The sequence below is a fragment of the Notothenia rossii genome (genome assembly GCF_949606895.1).
Source record: "Notothenia rossii genome assembly, chromosome: 6".
Lineage (NCBI taxonomy): Eukaryota > Metazoa > Chordata > Actinopteri > Perciformes > Nototheniidae > Notothenia > Notothenia rossii.
The window spans coordinates 44,427,038-44,449,018 of NC_136909.1; the positions used below are offsets into that span (position 1 = coordinate 44,427,038).

A 21,981-nucleotide genomic window follows, 5' to 3' on the forward strand; every position below is an offset into this window, starting at 1 on the left:
TTTCGGCGTGTGTGTGTGAAGGGTTTAATGTAGTGTCACCGCCGCTGCGTCGAGTGTAATTATAAAGACGATACGGCATCACCGAGCAGTGAGGGGGCATGTTGCGCTGGTGAAAGCCCGGTGATGCATCCAGCTGACGAACATAGAACTCAACCTCGCTGTGTGGGAGATGCAGTAATAATTTGTTGTGCCGGTCGCCTCGAAGGCGGGACTCCCTTCTTGTCTATGCTGGAAGTGATTGATGCGGCGTTGATAAAGCCTCACATTTATAGTAGCTCGGTGGTTAAAGCGTTATCCAGCTCTGTGTTGCTGTGCTAATGTGCTAATAAGAAGCCTTGTAGTGTAATTTGCTGTTGCTGATAAGACCATTACTACGTTCGGGGTGATAATACGTGACTGTGAAAGCTTAACAACGATTAGAAATGTCCCCCCTAATATAAATGTATTTCTTTTTCTTCTCATGATTTCTCATGCCTGACCGGTGGTGGTTTCTTCAGGCTTTGACACATCGTATTGGACTACTACCTAAGGTACGTGAAGCTACACTACTGTGAGTGATATAGAGAGTACTTTAATGTTGCTGCGTGTTCTGAAAGTAATTTCAACGTAAACGCAAAGTGCAGGAGGTGATTATAGGACAAAATCCACTGTTTTGTTTTCTGTGGAGTTATTCATTTTAGAGTTCAGCCAAAGCTGATATACAAATTATTTTTTACCTACAAAGATACTCCCAGTAAAGTGTGGGATGATCTTGATCTATGGGTCACTGGGAGGACTCCCAGAGTTTTGTGAAATCCTCCAAATGGTGATACTGCAGGACAAGTTGATCTTCATTGTGAAAAAGCTCAGTGGATGGTACATTGAACATTATAGAGCTTATGATCTCAAAACGTCACCAGGCAAGGAAGTGGAACTTTTTGAGCCACAAGATGATTACCCACTGGCAGACTTCAAAATCCGAGGGATGCGTCTTGTCACATTGAAAAGATATGTCCATGTTTAAAGGGTGAGGAAGCGAAAAGTGATATTTTATTAGGTGGAAAAATAAATAATTCATAACTATTGTCAATCAATCAATCAATCAATCAATCAATCAATCAATCAATCAATGTTTATTTATATAGCCCAATATCACAAATGTTACATTTGTCTTAGTGGACTTCACAGCTTGGACAGAATATCAGTATGACAATACGACACCCTCTGTCCTTAGACCCTCACATCGTACAAGGAAAAACTTCCAGAGAAAACCCACAGTTTAAAGGGGAACATGGGAGAAACCTCAGGGAGAGCAACAGAGGAGGGATCCCTCTCCCAGGACGGACAGACGTGCAATAGATGCCGTGTGTAAATTGAAAAGATAATTTGCATCATAGGTAGTCCAAATGTTTGGAAATGCATGTGTGTATAATAGGAAGATGAATCCACGAGGATATCCATCCAGTACTTATGATCCAGGACCACAGCCACGACTCAAGATGCAGGACTCGCGATCCATGACACAGGACCGCAGGATCATCCATGACTCCGGATCCCGGCGTATATAGACACCAAAAAGAAAGACATTTGACTAAATGACAAACTAAGCCTTTATCAGCAAAACTAGGGGCTGAATCTAATCAGCCCTAACTATAAGCTTTATCAAAAAGGAAGGTCTTAAGCGCACTCTTAAAAACGGATAGGGTGTCTGCCGTCCGAACACAAACTGGAAAGCTGATTCCACAAAAGTGGAGCTTGATAAGAAAAGGCGCTGGCTCCCATCGTACTTTTAGAGACTCTAGGAACAACCAACAACCCTGCATTCTTGGAACGCAATGCCCTAGTAGGACAGTAGGGTATAATGAGTTCTTTAAGGTAAGTAGGCGCCTGCCCATTAAGGGCTTTGTAGGCGAGAAGAAGAATTTTAAATGCTATCCTGTGTTCTATAGGGAGCCAGTGTAAGGCAGCCAGAACAGGAGTAATGTGGTCCCTTTTCCTAACTCTGGTTATTGTGTTCTCAAAACAGATTTATTTCATACCAGTGTTTTTTTTTGTTTTCAAAGGTTTTATTTATCATTTCACCAACAAATAATTACACTAGGTAAATATCAGAAAATAATTTGTGAGAACACTCAAACAGTGTGTGGGCTTTTTCTGAGTGGTCAGAGTTGTAATGCTTCACCTGCAGAACAACGATATATATTTGTTTTTTTATGACTTCCTATTAGGGATGAGTGATATGACGATATCGTCGAGACGAGATTAGGTCTCCACGATATGCCTTTTCAGAGATATCATATCTATCGTGATACAGAGATTTACTCAGTCATAGAATGTGCACTCACTGTGAGTGCTGCGAGTGTACCAGGGTAGGATTTTTACGGCGGCCATGATGGCATGCCCTTTGGTCTGGCCGTGAAGCCCCCGAAAATAATTGTACGTCCTACGGCCTCCATGGCCTGCGTGCTCCTGATAGTGTTAAAATCTCGAAGTTGCTTTAAAAGCGTCAGAACAGTGGTTTCTGAACTGCATTATGCTGCGTTCACAACGGACGCGATGTGAATATTCTCATCTCTCTAACCGCTGGAGTTTCACCGCGGCTGTCAGCTGTGTTTACTCCTGTCACTCAAACAGGACGCGCTGGAGAGAGGGCGGGGCTTATATCCATGCATATCCATGCAATACTGTGGTGGAAACCAACTATGACAAAATTAACCTATTTTACCGTGATTAAATTGTAATACACGTTTCAATCAATCAATCAATCAATGTTTATTTATATAGCCCAATATCACAAATGTTACATTTGTCTCAGTGGACTTCACAGTTTGTACAGAATATCAGTATGACAATACGACACCCTCTGTCCTTAGACCCTCACATCGTACAAGGAAAAACTTCCAGAGAAAACCCCACAGTTTAAAGGGAAAAATGGGAGAAACCTCAGGGAGAGCAACAGAGGAGGGATCCCTCTCCCAGGACGGACAGACGTGCAATAGATGCCGTGTGTAAATTGAAAAGATAATACATTTGCAACATAGGTAGTCCAAATGTTTTGAAATGCATGTGTGTATAATAAGAAGATGAATCCACGAGGATATCCATCCAGGACTTATGATCCAGGACCGCAGCCACGACTCAAGATCCAGGACTCGCAATCCATGACACAGGACCGCAGGATCATCCATGACTCCGGATCCCGGCGTATATAGACACCAAAAAGAAAGAAATTTGGGGAAGCTGGGTTAATCGGAACATGAGAGTACACAGGTATAGACAGAGAGAAGGAAGAAGTAAGATGTCCCCCGACAAACTAAGCCTATATCAGCAAAACTAGGGGCTGAATCTAATCAGCCCTAACTATAAGCTTTATCAAAAAGGAAGGTCTTAAGCGCACTCTTAAAAACGGATAGGGTGTCTGCCGTCCGAACACAAACTGGAAGCTGATTCCACAAAAGTGGATCTTGATAAGAAAAGGCTCTGGCTCCCATTGTACTTTTAGAGACTCTAGGAACAACCAACAACCCTGCATTCTTGGAACGCAATGCCCTAGTAGGACAATAGGGTATAATGAGTTATTTAAGGTAAGATGGCGCCTGCCCATTAAGGGCTTTGTAGGCGAGAAGAAGAATTTTAAATTCTATCCTGTGTTCTATAGGGAGCCAGTGTAAGGCAGCCAGAACAGGAGTAATGTGGTCCCTTTTCCACGTTACGTTTCAAAATGATGCCGAAGTAACTAAATACTGATAACGGTTAGTAAAAACCATGCTGTCTAGTCAGGATTCAGACAGTATTGCACTTCATTTATTGTCTTGGTTGATTCTGTTGGCTTATATTTTTATTTTATCAATAAGGTATTTATATTGTTTTTCCCTTTTTAAACAGATGTTCAGTTATGCTAAAGTCTTTGATTGCACTTCAAGTCTAAAATTTACATTTTAATTGTTTGGCACTGACTTTTCCTCATTGATATTTTACTTAGTTATGTTTTACTCTCCTTTTCATGTTTATTGATGTTACATCACTGCTAGTGCTACCTAAAACAGAATGTGAATTTTTATACTGAGAAACTGTGCCTTGAATATTTTATTTTATTTAGCAAGAGAGTGCACTGTACTTGATGAAGAAACCAGTGTTAACGTTTGTTGTAGGGTGTAGGCTCACCTACTTGAACACTGAGGAAGCCATATCAAAATTCCTGTTGAATTGTTCATTCAGGGTTCATTGCAGAATTAAAACCAGCTTGAAATGGTATTTTGGTCTGTTACTCCTTTTTATTTCGGTTTTTGTTACCTTGTAGGTGGTTGTACTGTTAAGTAACTTGAAAAATAACCATAATAACCGACATGAAAAAATATCGTGATAAATATCGTCTATCGTGATACTGCTTGAAAAATATTGTGATATTATCTTTTTCAATATCGCCCACCCCTACTTCCTATACATATTTGTTATTGGTGCAAGACTAACTATCAACCCTTTGGAGATTTCAAATGATAACATTACATTTTTTTGCACTTACAAGTTGTCAACTGCAAATTTCCTTTATTTAAAAGGAACCTAACATTGATGGTAAGGGTGGGCATTATGTCATTTTTTAAATATGTGCTGGAGTCAAGTCAGCAAATTCCGCCAGTGGAAAAGGGATTTACACGAAGTTGTAGTCCTTTTACTGAAAACTGATAACACATCTATAAGATGATACATTAACAGTGTGAATAATAAGGAATTATGTTTAATGTGCTTTTCTTAAAACGTATTGTGCTTGTGTTGTCTTCTCAGACTGCCATGGCTGATTCGACGCCTGCAAGACTGAAAGTGATTTTGGGGGAGAACAACATTGAAAAACTGTCTCTTCCAAATGGCATACCGGAATCATTGGATGACCTTCTCAGCAAGTTAAAGACTTTCTTTGGGTTAAAGGGCGACGTCAGACTGCAGTACATGGACCAAGACTTTGGCAACGACTTCTTCAATCTGAATTCCACCACTCAACTTCAGGATTTGGGAACAATCAAAGTGATCCACCAGCAAACAAATACACCTTTGAACATTGCCACTGATACCACATCATCGTCTTCACTTGAGTGTCATGGCAATGTTTCGTTGGCATCAGATGACACAATAATCCTCTCATTCCCCGAATCTGTGTCCTCTCGAGCCAAACAGTGGCCAGCGGACTTTCCGATTCCTCAATTTTCATATGACACGGAGCTGCAGCTAGTGAAAGGGAATTCTGAGTTTCATAGAAGCCACAAAATGTTGACTGTCAGCTCCCGAAGCAAGTCTGATATTCTGAATAGACTTGCAGAAACAATTTCTGGATACAAGGCCTATCCAGATGATTCACATTTCTGCACAGTAGCAGAGGCTCTTATCAAAAAGCATCCTTGTTTGAAAGAACCTGGCTAATTCAATGGCTGCAATGGATGGAAACAGCGCCTGAAATATAAGATGGGGAAACTACAGGACTCAGCTCAAATTGCAGGGGTGCCCAGAGCTGGTGGTAAATTCCCTGAAATCTAAAGCTGCTACAGATGCTTTCCCTGCTAAAAAAAGTCAAGAGGCCAAAGCGAGCTGAGTCGTAACTTTTATCCATCCTTCCCCACTGGTGCCAATCTGGAAAGCCTGGAAAAAGAAAGAATAGAACTTCTGACAGACATCAGGATAAGGAACAATAATAGGGTCATCGCAGTCAAAATGGCTCACACGTTCGTATACAGACGATAGGAGGTGGTAAACCAAGAGCCAGGAATCAAGGACTTCAAAGACAGGTGGCCGGCACTGTTCCAACAAAAATAAGTAATCTATTCTGTATCCATTTTTTAGTAAGCTTTTATCCATTCATCATAATATGGTGTGGTAAAGATTATGTTTAACAGTGTTTACTGACAGAATTTACATTTTTAGTTTGTTATACTTTTTGCCAGTAAATGGTAAATGGTAAATGGACTGTACTTATATAGCGCTTTATCCAGTCTTTAAGACCCCTCAAAGCGCTTTACATACTACATGTCATTCACCCATTCACACCCATTCATACAGAGCAGTGTACCTTACTCTAGGACCTAACATTCACACACATTCACACACCGTTGGCCATGCCATCGGGAGCAACTCAGGGTTAAGTATCTTGCCCAAGGATACATCGACATGTTGACTGCATGGGCTGGGATCGAACCCACAACCTTCTGGTTGAAAGACGACCACACTCCCTCACAGCCACAGTCGCCCAGTGTGTAGGCATGCTTAGTTTAGTTTTTTTTCTTTGAGCGTGTAAAACCAAAGAAAATACAAATGAAACAAAAGGTGATACAGTACTATACAAATGAATGCAATAACGGAACATTTAATTAATAATTGAATAATCTGTAGTTTCATTGTCTGGTATCAATAAACAACAAAGCTTTAGCTAATTACACGTCCGAAAAGGGGTCGGAAGAAGTTTACACTTGCTTCAATGGTTCTTTTTTTTTTAAATGTTAATTGCATACAGACTGAGTTCAATTGAATTTTTATGAATTTACTCACTGTCATTTTTGTATTATTCTTTCATAGATCAATGCAGAGTTCCAGAGGATAATGACCATTCCTCTTGAGGAGAAGTTCATGGCCCAGTTGGACATTCACTCAAGTCAGCTAATCACAGTCATCCGTGCCAAAGGAGGATCAACACGTCAAAAGACTGCTGACATCATGGACATTTTTGACCAGCTAAATCTGCATTGTCAAATTAGTCCTTGCTAGCTAAAAGGGATACATTTTGTGTATCCTTTTAGAGATGCACGGGGAGGGCAACCGTTGTTTTATGAAACTCTGTAACTAGGACTGTCCATTTGTTTCTAAATAAAGTGAAGGATTTTAGCTGTAAGAGTAAGGAAATCTGTTAATACACATTTTGAAAAATAAAATTAACCGAAATAATGTTGTCCTAGACTGAAGACATTTATCTTCGGAGGGAGTGTGTCCTGAGAGCCCTCATTATCTTCCTGGGAGAAGATCCAGATGAGCTGATCAAGGAATATCTAGTCAGTTTTAACTGCAATTTGCATGTCAGCACAGCTTGTCAAAGTCACACGTGTAGATTGATATTAATGCTGTAAAAGGGAAATTTCTCTACTACAATAACACTTGTCCGGTTTGCTTATATTCATAATCTTGGACATTTGACATAATGTAAGTTTAAAGCACCTTTGTGGTTTTCCAACTCCTCATAGCACTTGAACACCACGTTCACATTCACCCATTCATACACTGATGGACCGTGCCACCTGCTCATCAGGAATAACTAAAGCATACTGTCGGAATTTGGGTTTTTAGTAATTTTCCCAAGTATACCTCGAAACACAACATGTATACGTAAAAAGTAGTCCAAGCATGTTTTAAAAAAAAAAATACTCTTTGTTGAATTTTACACATTTTAACACAAAACACAGAACAATGCACGACAACCCCCCCCCACCCCCACAGACAGCCACACAGCACGTCCACAATTTGACAACAATTGAATGATATTAATCCTTCTCAACATAATCGCAATAATACAGATGGATCAGAAGAGATAAATGAATTAAATATTAGGTTCTGATCATGTGAGTCGTCAGAATAATCAGTGAGTAATCACAGAGTAGGACTCCGGCCAGTGATATTATTGTCCCATATTAAGTGCATATTAGTGCAAAGTGATGCCAGTGATGTTTGTTGTCATTTACTCCTACTCTAGGACTCCAGAACAGATGACCTTCCGAAGGAGATGGAGGAGCTCACAATGGGTGTGTTTGTGATACGGATGGAGGAGGAAGGACTGCAGGAGCCACCAGCAGACATCGGCATCATCGAGGGCGTGGAGGTGCTAAATAAACTGCCTTCAGTTGCCTCAGCTTGTGCCCTCCTTCTGGGTTTGCTATATGCACTCAACATAGCATATCCAAAACCCCCTTCATTTCACTTTTGAAGTACTTCAGAAAATAATCATGCAGCTTGACCAACACAAGATGTCCGCAAAAGTGCAAAAGTGCAAAGTCTGTATGGCAGACTTCAAAGCTCAGAGTAACGGCAAACAAAACAATGTTTTCCTCCTCTGGGCCAAAACATGGCCTTGTGCTGTATTAGCACAATGGCGTCTTGACATCGGACATTGCACATGTAAAAGAAAATGATGTGGGTGCGGTAGGTTTCTGTTTCACCATTTTAGTTTCGATTCCAAGAAACGGTTATGTATTCAGAAGAACAGAAACGTTGTTAATGTTTAAATATCTGTTTCATGCAGTGGTTTACTTAAGTAAAATATCTCTGTACTTAATGTATTTCACCATTGCTTCAATGTCCTGTTAATGTCAATAAGCACTAAACTGAAGTTAATGTGTTTTTCGAATGTGTTTTTGGTTATCAGCATGAAATAGAGAGGTGCAGTGATGACCTATTTTTGTAGGACGACCCTGAAGTAAGCTGCTGGTTCCCTTGACAAAAAGCAACTGGATTTCTCCATAGGATTTTGGAATATTGTAAAAATTGGCGTCAAACCAGAGAATGTTTAGATAAATTGAGAAAACGGATATAATTTGTAAGTGAATTTATTAATGTGTTTAATAAATTCTGGCTAGGACAACCACACAAACGGCAGCAACTTTCCCTCTGCTTCATTCTTTTCTCCTATTCAACAGGCTTATTATCTGATTACCAGCCCTGCACAGCGGACTTGTAACACTAGCAGCAGTGGAGATGGAGCATCAGAACCTGGAGAATACAGCAACAACAACAACACGGATCCATTTGAAGATAGGTAAATGTAAATATTACAGTAATAGTGTACTTTCATTGTGTGGGTGTAACATAGTTAAATAGGTTGTAAAAGAGAGAGAGACTCCTGTCCCACCTCCCCATTTTATTTTTAGTTGTGCATTGTTATTTGTGCTTGAGAAACATTCCACTTGAACTTTATATTTTAATGAACTTAGTAGTAATTATTGTCCTATATTTCTTTCCGATTTCACAGCTGCCTGGGCCTAGCAGCAAGAACCTCCATCTGTGCCTGCCCCCAGGTCAAGATCTACCGTGGCTCAAGGGCTTTCACCCAGGGCCGCCACTTGCGGACAGGCAAGGCAGGCAACTGCTTGGGGCCCCAGACCAGTAGGGGGCCCCCGAGGGGCGACACAGCTTTAAAATGACATCAGTGTCATTTTTTTTTTTTTAATGCAAAATTCAGGGAATTATACAAAAAATATAATTAAACAGACATCATACATTGCCATTAGCCTTCATCAAATTCAGTTAATCTACAATAGTGGGGACCCCATTATTGTAAATGAACTGAATTTGAGTGAGTGGGGCAATGCGCAACATTTGCAATGACAATTGGAGACCTCCCTAATGGGGCCCCACCTTATACAGACTCTTTCCGGTCAGTGTCGCAAATCGCGTGCAATGCATTATTGTTTACAAAATAATCCTGATGACAAGGAAAGGCACTGAAAAATGAAGATAAATTATCTTTCTGGAAGCGACAAAAAGGAAGAAGAAAAAAGATGAAGATGAGAGAAAAAAACAAGACAGTGGTAAGTAAGTTGAGTAGATAAAGATGACATACTAAATAGCTAAATGTTGCTAGTCTAACCTTAATTGTGGGATAGAGAAACTTGAATTACGTAACTTCCACTAGAATCAAATTATTTATTTTGTTTACTTTGACGTTTAACATGACATGAGTTAACCTAGCAGAACAGTATCTGCTGGCCGTGACATTACCAAGTCATGTGTGCGCAGCCGGGTCGGTACAACGCCGTTGACCTATTAGCTTAGCTTAGCTTAGCTAGCTGGTTGAAACAATCTAGAAGCTATAAATTACAGTTGCCGTTGACGCGTTAGCTTAACTTAGCTAGCCGGCTGAAAGAACGTAGCTAGTAATTAAAGTAATAACATGTATTCTTTAATCTTTTTGGCATTGATACTTAAATAAACATGGTCTCTACCATTTCTACATTAACGTTTCACCCGTTGTTTAAATGGGACACCAGTAATGGAGTAATTTGGAGGGGGAAATCTGTTGTGTACTCCTAGTGGTTTTATGATGATACTGAAAACTGTATATTTCAACCTTAGTAGCCATAGTGAAGGCTCCAACACAATCCTCTGTATTGGAACCATGTTCACTGACATTGTCCCTTTCAAATGAAATGGAAATAGTAAACAATGAAGAATAGTGGAAGCTATCCCCAAGAACAACATTCGAAAACTGAATATGGAGGAATTTTAATTATATAAAGTGAAAGCATTTTGAATTGTTAACATGTTACCGTTATAAGTTTCACTTTATTATCTATCCTCAGGATCCTTTCTTAAGTTTCTGGCACCAGCAGCAGCAACGGAAAAGGATAAGGTGTCCCATCCAAATTCTGATGATGGTAAGTTAAGTAGGCTATTCCACTTGTAATTGATTATACTGTGCATCGCACTCCAAAGATTCCTTGTAACATGATATTCCCTGTTTCTTTTTTGGTCATAGCAGTTAAGTCAACATCTACCTCCAGTGGGGCGTCAATATCTACCTTGAGTGGGGTGTCAACATCTGCCTCCAGTGGGGCGTCAACATCTGCCTCCAGTGAGGCGTCAACATCTGCCTCCAGTGGGGCGTCAACATCTGCCTCCAGTGAGGCGTCTACATCTGCCTCCAGTGGGACAGCAACATCTTCTCACCATGAAGATGACACGTCAACCCCTACCTCCAGCAGCACTACCACGACTACAAAAGGTTTGATCACATCAGACGACCCTGCACAATGGCCAAATGTCCTAAATGATAGTGAAAAGTGTGCACTAGTAACAAGAGGACCAATACAAGAAACATATAGTCTTTCCGCAGAATACTGAAAAAACTTCACGTAGATTTACAAAGGAAAACTATTCTGGTTTTAATTGTTCTTTATATTTATATGTGTGATTTATTAGTTTTTGTATGTCTTTTAAATTCATATTACTAACTAATAACTCACTTTGAATATAACAAAAATGCGAAGTTGTTAAATAAAAAACTGTTTACATTTAGCAATTCTTTTGTTGGTGTCAGATTATTTATAACACAATGGTGATGAAAGCTGGTTCGAGGGGCCCCCAGTGAATTTTTTGCCTAGGGCCCCCACAGACCCTAGAATCGGCCCTGCCTTCACCAGAGCCATCACCAAGGACCAAAGGACCAGCATCACTACAGCAGCCTCCACCTCCATCTGTGCCTGCCACAAGATTAAGATACACCTTGGTACAAAGGCCTCCACCACAGCCATCACGATCAACCCAGCCAGCAAAGAAGTCTCTCCTAGCAGACATACCTCCCACACAGCTGCCAGCATCAACCTGGGACAATCACACCTACCTCCCTCCGACACAGCCTCCAGCAGCCCATGCACCATCACCCCCACCTACACAGCAGCCAGACCCACTGTCCTGGAAGACAGACCATTACACTGCTCCCCCTGTCTTTACATTTATAATGAATAGTTGGTTGGGAAAGTTCTGATATTGTAAATATTGAGATTTTACAGTTTCTTATGTTAACATTAGGGCCGGGACTTTAACGCGTTAATTAAGATTAATTAATTACACAAAAATTAACGCATTTTAATCGCACTTATTTTTGCACCGCGGAACGTTTCTCACTGGATGAGTTTCAGTGGTACCGATTATACTGGAGCACCAACTAACGTTCATGACTTCAAACAACAACAAACCACAGTGAACAATAGTCAAACATGAACGAACAAGCTGATGAGACCGCTTTGGTTGGCCACGTGGTTGGGACATTTTGTTTTAAAAAACGGACGGATGGAAGCATCGATAAGAGCACGGTTGTTTGCAAATTATGCAAAAAGGAATTTGCATATCACCGCAGCACATCAAGCCTCAAGTATCACCTCAATGCAAAACCTATAGCAGCTAGCGTGGAAGCTAGCGTGGACATTAGCCCGACTCGGAGTACAAGGACCCACACCCAATTCGCGTTGATCAAACAGTGGCCTATGCAACAGAGAGATTTTATTTTTCATCAGGATATTGGAAGAATAGGAGGGATTGACGTCAATCACTGGCACTTTTTTATTTTATTTTAAATGGTACAGTACACTTTATGTTGAACTATTTATTATGTTGTTGGTGCAACTGGCACTTTATGTTGAACTGTTTATTGTTTTGGTCAAGGTTATTGAGAGAGTTGGACTGAAATTTATTAGATTTTTTAAATCAACTGTTGGTAAATCAACAAAGTCTGTTATGGCCTCTGAAGCAACAGAGAGATGTTTTCTAATAGTCAGGGTTTCCAATGTTCTGAATGTACTTGAAAGTATTGTGTTATACTTAAAAAACAAAGTGTTATAGTTTACAGAAGGTCTACCTACCTATAGGCTACCTGAATCTCTGAAATTTACTATATTCCTAAATATGCTATTGCTACACTTTATGGCAAAAATTGCACTTTTCTGTTGGTCTTGGTTAAGGACCACCTTGTAAAAAATAAACAATGTTTTGTTGCTTAAGCTTATGTATTCAGTCATTATTCAATGGTATACTAAAATCCATGTGAAAAAAATTGCTTCTCACTGTTCTCAGGTCAAATATTTATATGTGATTAAAAATGCGATTAATTGCGATTAATTAATTACAAAGCCTGTAATTAATTAGATTAATTTTTTTAATCGGGTCCCGGCCCTTGTTAACATAAATAGTTGGTTGAATAAAAATGTTTAATGCTCAATTTGTATTTTTACACATCACCACATGAACCTTGGTATGGAATACGAATCAGTCCTGATGTAACTTTTCTGTGGTGAAAGTAGAGGGCTGGAAATATTTTACTCTAAATTATCATTTACACATTTTCATTTTAGACATGAACAACACATTTATATAGGCCTATAGTGTAATTCATATATTTCACTACTTTGGTGAATCAAAGACTTTGGTGAACCAAATCTGAAACACCAAAAAAAATGGATGACATGAGTACATCTGTGTTTCACAACAGTTTTGAAGTTTTCCAAAAATCGGATTTCTAAGCTTAGTATCTCATAAGGTGAGTGACTTTGCATTTCTAGCAAGACCAGAGACTACTGAACATTTTGACATGTAACACCATGCCATGTTATAAGAAGTACATTTAAAAGTTGATTTAAGGAGACATCTAAAAATTGAGAAAATACCCTTCACTTCACACTCCAGAGGGTTAAGGAAAAGGGTAAGGCGATTTTATTTTAAAAGACAATGAAGGCAGGTTATATTGATTGATATATTTAATATATTGAAAGGCAAATGAATACATAGTCCCATGAATCTGGAATAATGTACAATTCACAGCCTCACAATGTCAGGAACTTTTCATCTACAGATTGCTTTGGTCTGGCTTTACTCTTCACTGATTGGTTACAGAAACTTTGAACTCATTGGCCATGGAAATCAGAAGGAGGGGCTCATTATCATACGAAAAACCGCACGAAAATACGCCCGTATGTTCGCTTGTTTTTTCTCACCAACTTACGGGCCTCCCCGTATGTTCACCAACGGGCGTATTATGGCACCTTTGGCTTTCCATACACCCGCAAGCGGACGGCAGGAGCGGGGCTGTCAGCATCAGCTTGTAGATGGTATTTTAAACTCGATGCGCTCTGAAACTACGGGGCGGCCGAGGACAAAAAATACACATGCGTTAATCGCGTTAAAATAATTAGTGGCGTTAATTTTTTTTGTTAACGCGTTATTAACGCGTTAACGCAAAAAAACTTGACAGCCCTAAAACCAATATCTTCTTTGTACAGTATGAAAAAAAGAATATTTGTACCTGTGCTGAAGTTCACTGCTGTGAGGAGTCCAGTTCTGTCTCTCACGCTCTGGTCCAGCCTGTCTGCATCACCTGGACACCTTAAACAAACAGATATATATGTAACGTACCATATGTACAAACAATATAACTGATTCTCTTCTATTGAACATGTTGAATTGTGTATTGTCCGAGTCAGGGTCCTTTTTATTTTACTGTAACTTTGGAAGAAAAAATTAAATGCAATGAGTGAGCTTAATTTTAACTGAAGCTCATGTGGCATACAGAGCCATCAGTGGGTTGTTATACCTACATTATTAGTAATTACATGGTTAACATGATTTGCATTTAGTACAGCTCATGTTCAGAGTGTGGTGAGAATTGTCTGTGTATTTTCTGATAAGGAATGGTTGGTTTATTGTTTGAAAAATGTAGTGTTATCTAGCACTATGTAGTGTCTAACTCTGACCAGCAGAGGGCGCGTTCGCTACACTGTGTTCGGGGACAAAGAGAAGTCTCGCGTGAATACGTTCAGAGAACGCAAACACACACTTGAGTGAAGTCACGGTGTGTGTGTGTGTGTGTGTGTGTGTGTGTGTGTGTGTGTGTGTGTGTGTGTGTGTGTGTGTGTGTGTGTGTGTGTGTGTGTGTGTGTGTGTGTGTGTGTGTGTGTGTGTGTGTGTGTGTGTGGCGAACTGTGATAATAAGATACATATTTTTGCTCTTTGCAGGTAAGAACGGAGAGTTGGAATTGTGTAATTGATGGGTGAATATGTTATGTGTGAGTTTATGATCCCGGTTGGACTTTATGTAGTAGTGTTTATGAACGTTACTTGTTCAGCAAACGTAACGTATTGAAAGTGGCTAGCCAGTAGTTAGCACTGGTGGCCTAGTTAGCTTGAGTGAGCGTGAGGCGGGAGATTAGAACTAGGAGCCGGTCTAGAGAGCCCGGACTGCTCGTGTATAGTTAATAGATAAATAAGTTAAAAGAGATACATAATTGATTTGGTTAATGTGACAATGTTCGGTAGACATGATTGGCTGACTGTGTCTCGGAGCAACAAATTGATATTGAATGTACAAGATGAAACTGGTCTGGAATAGCAATGCAATAGACATGATTATTGTTTGGATGTTGATGCAGATGTTCATTATGTTTCTGTGTTAGTATAGTGAATACGTTCAGAGAACGTAAACACACACTTGAGTGAAGTCACGGTGTGTGTGTGGCGAACTGTGATAATAAGATACATATTTTTGCTCTTTGCAGAACAAAATAAAGGACTTTCAAATTAAATGTGTATTGGAGGGCTACTTCACTCTGTACCACGCTACACACACATAACGTCTGATCTAATATTTTTAACAAATGATCCCTAAAGCATTGAGTAGGCTATTCATCGTCCTTAAATGCAGGCATTAAAGAGCCTGTGACACAAGTTTCCCGCATCATCCAAACCCATCAATTTGAGTAAATATTGTCCCGTTGAAAACCGTTACTGAACTGATTTTGGATATTTGTACTTTGATAACCATTAATCTGCCCTTCAATGTTGACCATATTCTGGATCTTCTCGGGGATTCTTCAAATCCCGCCAAATTATGTGTGACGTCATTGCGGGCACAGCGCTCCAGCTGCACCGTTCAGGAACCCAGCATCTGCATGTAAACGCACAATGGCGCACACAGCAGCAAGCTCAGACAGCGATGACAGTTTAATTTTGAACGTGTCTGAGAGCTCATATGAGGCTGAAGGATCGGTTTATGTTGTATCTGTTAGAAGTTTAGGAATTAGGTGCGTCAATATGGGCGATAATACGGTCATGTAGCCAGCGGTGGAGTGGGACTAAAAATCAGCCCGGGACTCTCGACCAGCCCACTTCGGTACCGCTAGTAAATTGTCAACGGGGGGAGTGGGGGATGTGCTAGTGACTTATCCGACCGGCCCACTTTGGTACCGGCCCATCGGGATTCGTCCCGATGGCCAGTCCGCCATGCACTGCACCCAGCCCAGCCCATGTAAACTGTCAAGGGGGGGGAGCCTCGCTGCGGGGAAACGGTGGACCTAGTGTCCTCATCGGAGTGGGAATAATAATAATAATAATCTGTGAATTTTATCCATTAATTTCCCCAACATTGTGGTAAAAAAAACACACGTTTAATCCATGTGTACTACAACTACAAAAAGCATCGTTTTGTTTTGTCATCAGGAAATGCAGACCGGCACAAACAAACAATTTTTAATCATCATCCTCACAATCATTTAATGTATCATATGTTCGCCGAATTGACATGAAAGCACTAATAAATGTAGTTTCATCCACTTGAGTTTACAACTACAAAAATAATCGATTTGTTTTTATATCACATCCGACGGGATTCAGCAGCTCTCACTACCGATTTTTAATCCTAATTTAATCATCATTTTCACAACGATCATTTATGTTTATGTTCACCGAATTGACATGAAAGCACTGACAAATATGAATATACTGTAGTCAACTTCATTAAAACGTTATTAACGTGCCTAAACTCAGTAATTCATCATTTCTACGCATGACAACACACTTTGTCCGTGTTTGGCTCTCTCGCTGCACAGTGACGCATTCCCGCATTGACGTCACTTCCGGCTTCCCCCAAAACTTCAAAATGAGTCGAAGGAATTTCCCCGTGATATTCGAAATTATTGATATTTATCGGAACGGTATCGCACCTTCTTTTTTAAACAGACGGTTCGAGATTACTAGTCGCCCAATATTTCATTGCAAAACAGTTGTTGGGAGGCTGTCACAGGCTTACCAATACTTACTATTTATTTCATACCAATTTGGTAATGCAATAATAAAAACAACAAGGTTTGGGTTTGTTCTTCAAATATGACTGTGACGTTAAAGTGTAAGCTCAATAATGAACTCCAGCTCAACAAACCATATTGTAATATCTAAGTAATCATCTTGAAATATGACATTAATAATTGTAATATACACACATCTTATTGTGAGGTTGATTTCACATACACTACGCTGCTATTCAACACTACTTTGATGTTAGCTAGTCTACATACTCAAGCATAGGGAATTTAAATTAACCTTAGCGATGTAATTTACAAGGATGACCTTATTTTACCAACCTCAAACAGAAGCTGTTTGTTCTACAGTATTATCCCACTTAACGCTTAACATTTCTCTATTTCGTTTTAACTTGGAGGCTACAATTAGCATCGTTAGAACAGATGTAACTAGCTACCACTGCCTTACACGCTAACATTCATTATGTAGATGATTAAAATCATTAACACATAAATAAAGTACTCAAATTTAACTTACCGCAAAACTGCATTCATGCACCGTCTGTTTTAACCGCAGAGCGAGTCACAATAGTCCGATATATAAGCATGAAGAACAAACCAACACGGCCGAGTTCAAGTTATCTCTCCTGGATGAACTGAGCAGGCAGAATCCCTGTAGCATCACGGAGCTGCTAGCAGAGAGACAAAAAGCTAGCAGCAGCATTCACTTGACAGAGCCGTAGGCTTGTTTGAGACGCGTTGCGGCTCGCCTCAAAAGTAGACGAGAATAGCCGATCGCAGCCGGGGGAGGTCTCAAAAAGCTCGCCTGAAGTCGGACAGCTCCGAGTCGGCGTCGGCTTCTTCTTCTTCTGCTTCTGCTTCTGCTTCTGCTTCTGCTTCTGCTTCTGCTTCTGCTTCTTCTGCTGCTTCGCCTTCTTATTCTCTCGTTTTTTTGGCGGATTGCAAACAACTTTAAGGTGCATACCGCCACCTCCGGAGTCGGCTTGACTCGGTTTGCATTTATAAAGAATGCACACATGTGTTTAATTGTTTATGTCAGATATGTACTAAGTAAATAAATGTGTTCCTGCTCAAGATTAGATTCAACTCTATTGTTATTGCACAGATTACAGGTACTGAGATAACGAAATGCAGTTTAGCTTCTAACCAGGAGTGCAACAAGCAGTAAATTGAAAAGTAATGTACACAATCTACAGAATAAAAGATAGAATGAAGTGAATGATGAATAAACAGTGAGGGGTATGAATACACTAGATATGTATATCTAGTGTATTCATACCCCTCACTGTTTATTCCTGTGAGCAGTATGAACAGTGTGTATGAATACGCTAAGATATATAAAGTATAAAAACGGTAAGCAGTGCAAGTATAGTATAACATATATAGATATTAATTTCATGATGATAAACATTGTGGAACAATGATGAAAAATGTGAATGGAAGTGGCGACGTAAAACTGACACCAAACAACAACTTTTGCCGAGCCAATTGGAGAGTTTCATCAGCAGCACGGGGTAAAAACCACCAATGCGCGCTCAGCTCGAGATACCAGCGAGTCGTTTCCCATCAAGCATTTCGCCTCCGCAGCCCGTGGAGAGGAACCGCGCCGCCTCGCCGCGCCTCGCTCTCAAGGCTGCGGGCGTCTTTGTCCCGCGAGATTTCAACGTCTCATGTGAGCGAGCCTCCAGAGCAAGTCGGATAAAATGACTAACCATCATGCAACGCACGAGCAAGACGTTGATCGAAATTGCGCAGGTCTGCGCAGGTCTCGCTGGTCTCAAACAAGCCTGTTGTCAGTACACGATCGGCTCGAGTACACGATCGGCTCGGGTGCATGTCCGTCGCATCCGCCATCCGTCATATGACGTCATATCCGGCGTCATTTTCGCGGGCTTTTCTGCGTCAACCGTCACAGTATCATCATTACGTTGTATGACATTGCATGTAACGGACGCTTTTATCCAAAAAGCGACTTACAATAAGTGCATTCGACTTTTATCCAAAAGCGACTTACAATAAGTGATATATAGGATATATATATAAATATATGATTAGTTTTTGAAAATACCCTTTGCTAGATCAAATTTAACAATGGAAGTGTCCATCCAAATCCAAAGTCATTCCAGGGTTCCCGCGGGGTCTTAAAAAGTCTTAAATTTGATAATATGAATTTAAGGCCTTAAAAAGGTCTTAAATATGACCAAAAAAATAAGAAAGGTCTTAAATATGATTTAGAAGGTCTTAATAAGGATCGGATTTGAAAGGTACTTCTGTTTTGCAATCGCGTCTAAATGTGTTTTGGGGGAAATGTCCAGGCTGCAAAGTAACCAGTATGGCAATGCCTTTCAGTTCCCCCCAACAATTTGTATTGAAATAAATCAACATGGAACCAGTAATCACTAATTTTGTTTCCCCCGGCCCCTTATCGGAGAACACCCAGCTAGTAACCTAGCAGCCAAGCTTCAGCTAGCGGCAGTCAGAAATTCAGGTATCTTCGAATCTACTTGCAAATAAATATGGGGAAGTGTAAGTTCAACCGTATTTGGTTGGAAAACATCGAATTTAGTGCTTAGTCGAAACCAGTGGAGGGGAACGTGTTTGAAGCCCGCTGCACCTTTTGCAAATTAATTAGCGTTTGTTTTGCTAATGTAGCATCAGCTAGTGCAGCGTTATCTAGTGCAGCAGCTCCCGCAACAACACCGGTGGACCTCCGGGCGACGTCAACCCTAAAAGCGGAGGTGCTGTGGACCTATATGGCGACTCTAAATACCGTAGTTAAACACCAATCATACAACAGCAACGATGAAAGATTTTAACCACGGCAGCAGAGCTCTGAATATAGCTCTTATCACACACACACACACACACACACACACACACACACACACACACACACACACACACACACACACACACACACACACACACACACACACACACACACACACACACACACACACACACACACACACACACACACACACACCACACACACTAGGGCTGCTCGATTATGGCAAAAATCATGTTAGAAATCACGATTATTTTGGTCAATAATTTATATCACGATTATTAAATATGATTATTCATTGACTTTGAAAACATCCATTTATTGAACTTTAAAACAAATAATAATTTGAACAGTATCTTTTTAACTGTTGGTTACCCTGAACGTATAATTCAACGGAAAAACCTATACAAAAATTAATTAAATAAATGATAATATCAAAATAATAAATACCAATAAACAAGATCAATACATATTTTGGAGTATTTTTCTTTATGCAAGCAGTCAAAGTTTATATTGATAGGATTAAAGATTTTTGAAGATTTTGTGACTACGTTTCTTTGTATTTAGCCTTACTTTAAGAATACTTTAATAGCACCAAATGCTGAATTTAAGTAGATCTTTCTACATATTGAGAAAATAATTCTTAAATCTTATCTTTATCTTGACAAATGTACCTGTTTAAAGTGAAGCTGCACTGGATTTAAGATATGTTGCCTAACATAAAATAGAATTTTGGGACAAAAGCAGTAGAATATGCTGAATTCAAGCACATTTCCTTATAAGATTATAATTCTTAAAGATATTCCTTGCTTCAATTCAAATTTACTTAATTTTGGTTTAAAAACACTTGTTTTAAGATATATGTAGATCTTTTTAGGCTAGATTTATTTACTTGTTTTTAATAAGGTTCAGTTGGCAGATAATTTTTCTTATTTTCAGTAATATATTACTAATTTTACTATTTATTATGTAAAATCAACCAAAAATGTGCATGTACATTCCTATTTAGATGATGGTTGAATCAACATTGATAGTGTCAGTTATGGTTGAAAGTCCAACGTTTATTCAACATTAAAACAATTTGCGCTTTATGTTTAATTTCAATGTCCGGGTTTCAACATGGATTCAATATTTCTGCCTAACCATATTTCAACATTGATTCACTCATATTTTGCTATCTGGGCAGCTGACATGTTAACATGAAGGTGACAATTCATACAGATCATCTCTCTATCTATATCTCTATCTGTATTATGTCCACCTCGAGCAGCGAGCTGTGAATATAGGTCACCAATGGAACGTGTAAACACAGGTGGTCTTTAAGTCAAACGTGGACTTAAAGGTGCACACGTATGGAACAATAAATACCTGAAATAAAAGGCATTTCATAAAAGAGACACAGACAAAGTAACAACAATATAATGCACTGCAGAGAAACAGAGAGCAGCCTTTTGGAAAAGTGTTAAAATAAATAATTAAAGGCCAGATGTGTCACGGCTCAGAGTTAGGTGAACATACAGTGAACACACAGAGAGAGACACACACAACCAGAGCATGGTTTACCTGAGTGTGAGCCGGAGGCATATACCAGGCAGAGTGTGTGTAAGTGAGTCACTTGTGAAATATGATGTTCTGCTGACAGTATGCTTGGTCATGTTTGTGATTAACTTAATCATAATTTAATTTACCGAGGTGATAGCCAGCAACGTAGCAATGGTTAGAAGGGTCTGTTAGGGTGAGTGAAGCCAGAGAACAAACAGACACGCTGGGTTAGTTCACCTGGCTTCGTAGTACACGGCCAGGTTTGAGGATAGAATTAAGTCATGATGAAACATACACACTGGTCCATCCAACACGTTGAGAACATGCATCAGGCACAGGACAAAAAGAAAAACACCATAAAGAACAGTAAAAACAAAGAAGAAAAAAGATGAAGGAGCAACATGGACCAAAAACATTCCATTTAAAGTGTGGTCACAAGCAAAAGTAAGTGCACTCAGGGCAAACTAAAACATGAAAACGACCTCCTTAGGACAGAGCATCACAATATTAAACGTGATTAAAGGACACAACAGCTACATGGCGGAAGGCATCACATCACCTTGGTGACAGCAGCAGATTACACATATTTTTAGAATGCATGACCATTCAGCACAGAATTCTAAAATATATTTTATGACTGAAGGCAGGTCCAGGCAAACTTATCATTCCAACTGTCATTTTCTTTTATGGGGGACCGGCAGCAATGCATACTGTTTAGTTCAATCACATGTTTCTAGCATTGCTGTCAGAACCACGTATCTCTGAAAAGTTAACTAGATGAGCTCAGATAAACAGCCCTCTTTTCAAATGTTCAGCTAACACAAGGACATTGTGCGTGTATTGGGTAACCCTTTTACTCTTTAAGAGTACATTCAAAATGTAGTAGATCCACTGCCTACCTTCCTTGACAGGAATCGCTGGCTTCTTCTGCCTCAGGCCCAGGAGTATGAAGAAGAGGACCAGTGGGATGAAGATCTCAAAGGCCAGCACCCACTAGAGGGGAAGAGGAAAACATTGACAAGTTTATTTGTGCTTGATTTCCAATGAAACCTAGCCAAAGCCCAG

The 21,981-nt window shown here is 39.8% G+C and overlaps 1 protein-coding gene and 1 long non-coding RNA gene across 2 annotated transcripts in view; one reads left to right on the forward strand and one right to left on the reverse strand.

The window, feature by feature from the left end:
- The window catches only part of abca2 (ATP-binding cassette, sub-family A (ABC1), member 2), a 422,430-nt gene that overhangs the window by 320,390 nt on the left and 80,059 nt on the right, over window positions 1-21,981 (reverse strand). Inside the window, 1 exon segment of the mRNA XM_079689553.1 lies at window positions 21,816-21,909. Coding sequence (XP_079545679.1) covers window positions 21,816-21,909 — 94 coding nt within the window.
- Window positions 1,092-13,792, forward strand: LOC307044380. Its single transcript, XR_013809628.1, has 3 exons — window positions 1,092-9,533; window positions 10,305-10,379; window positions 10,481-13,792. It is a non-coding gene; the product is annotated as an uncharacterized lncRNA (long non-coding RNA).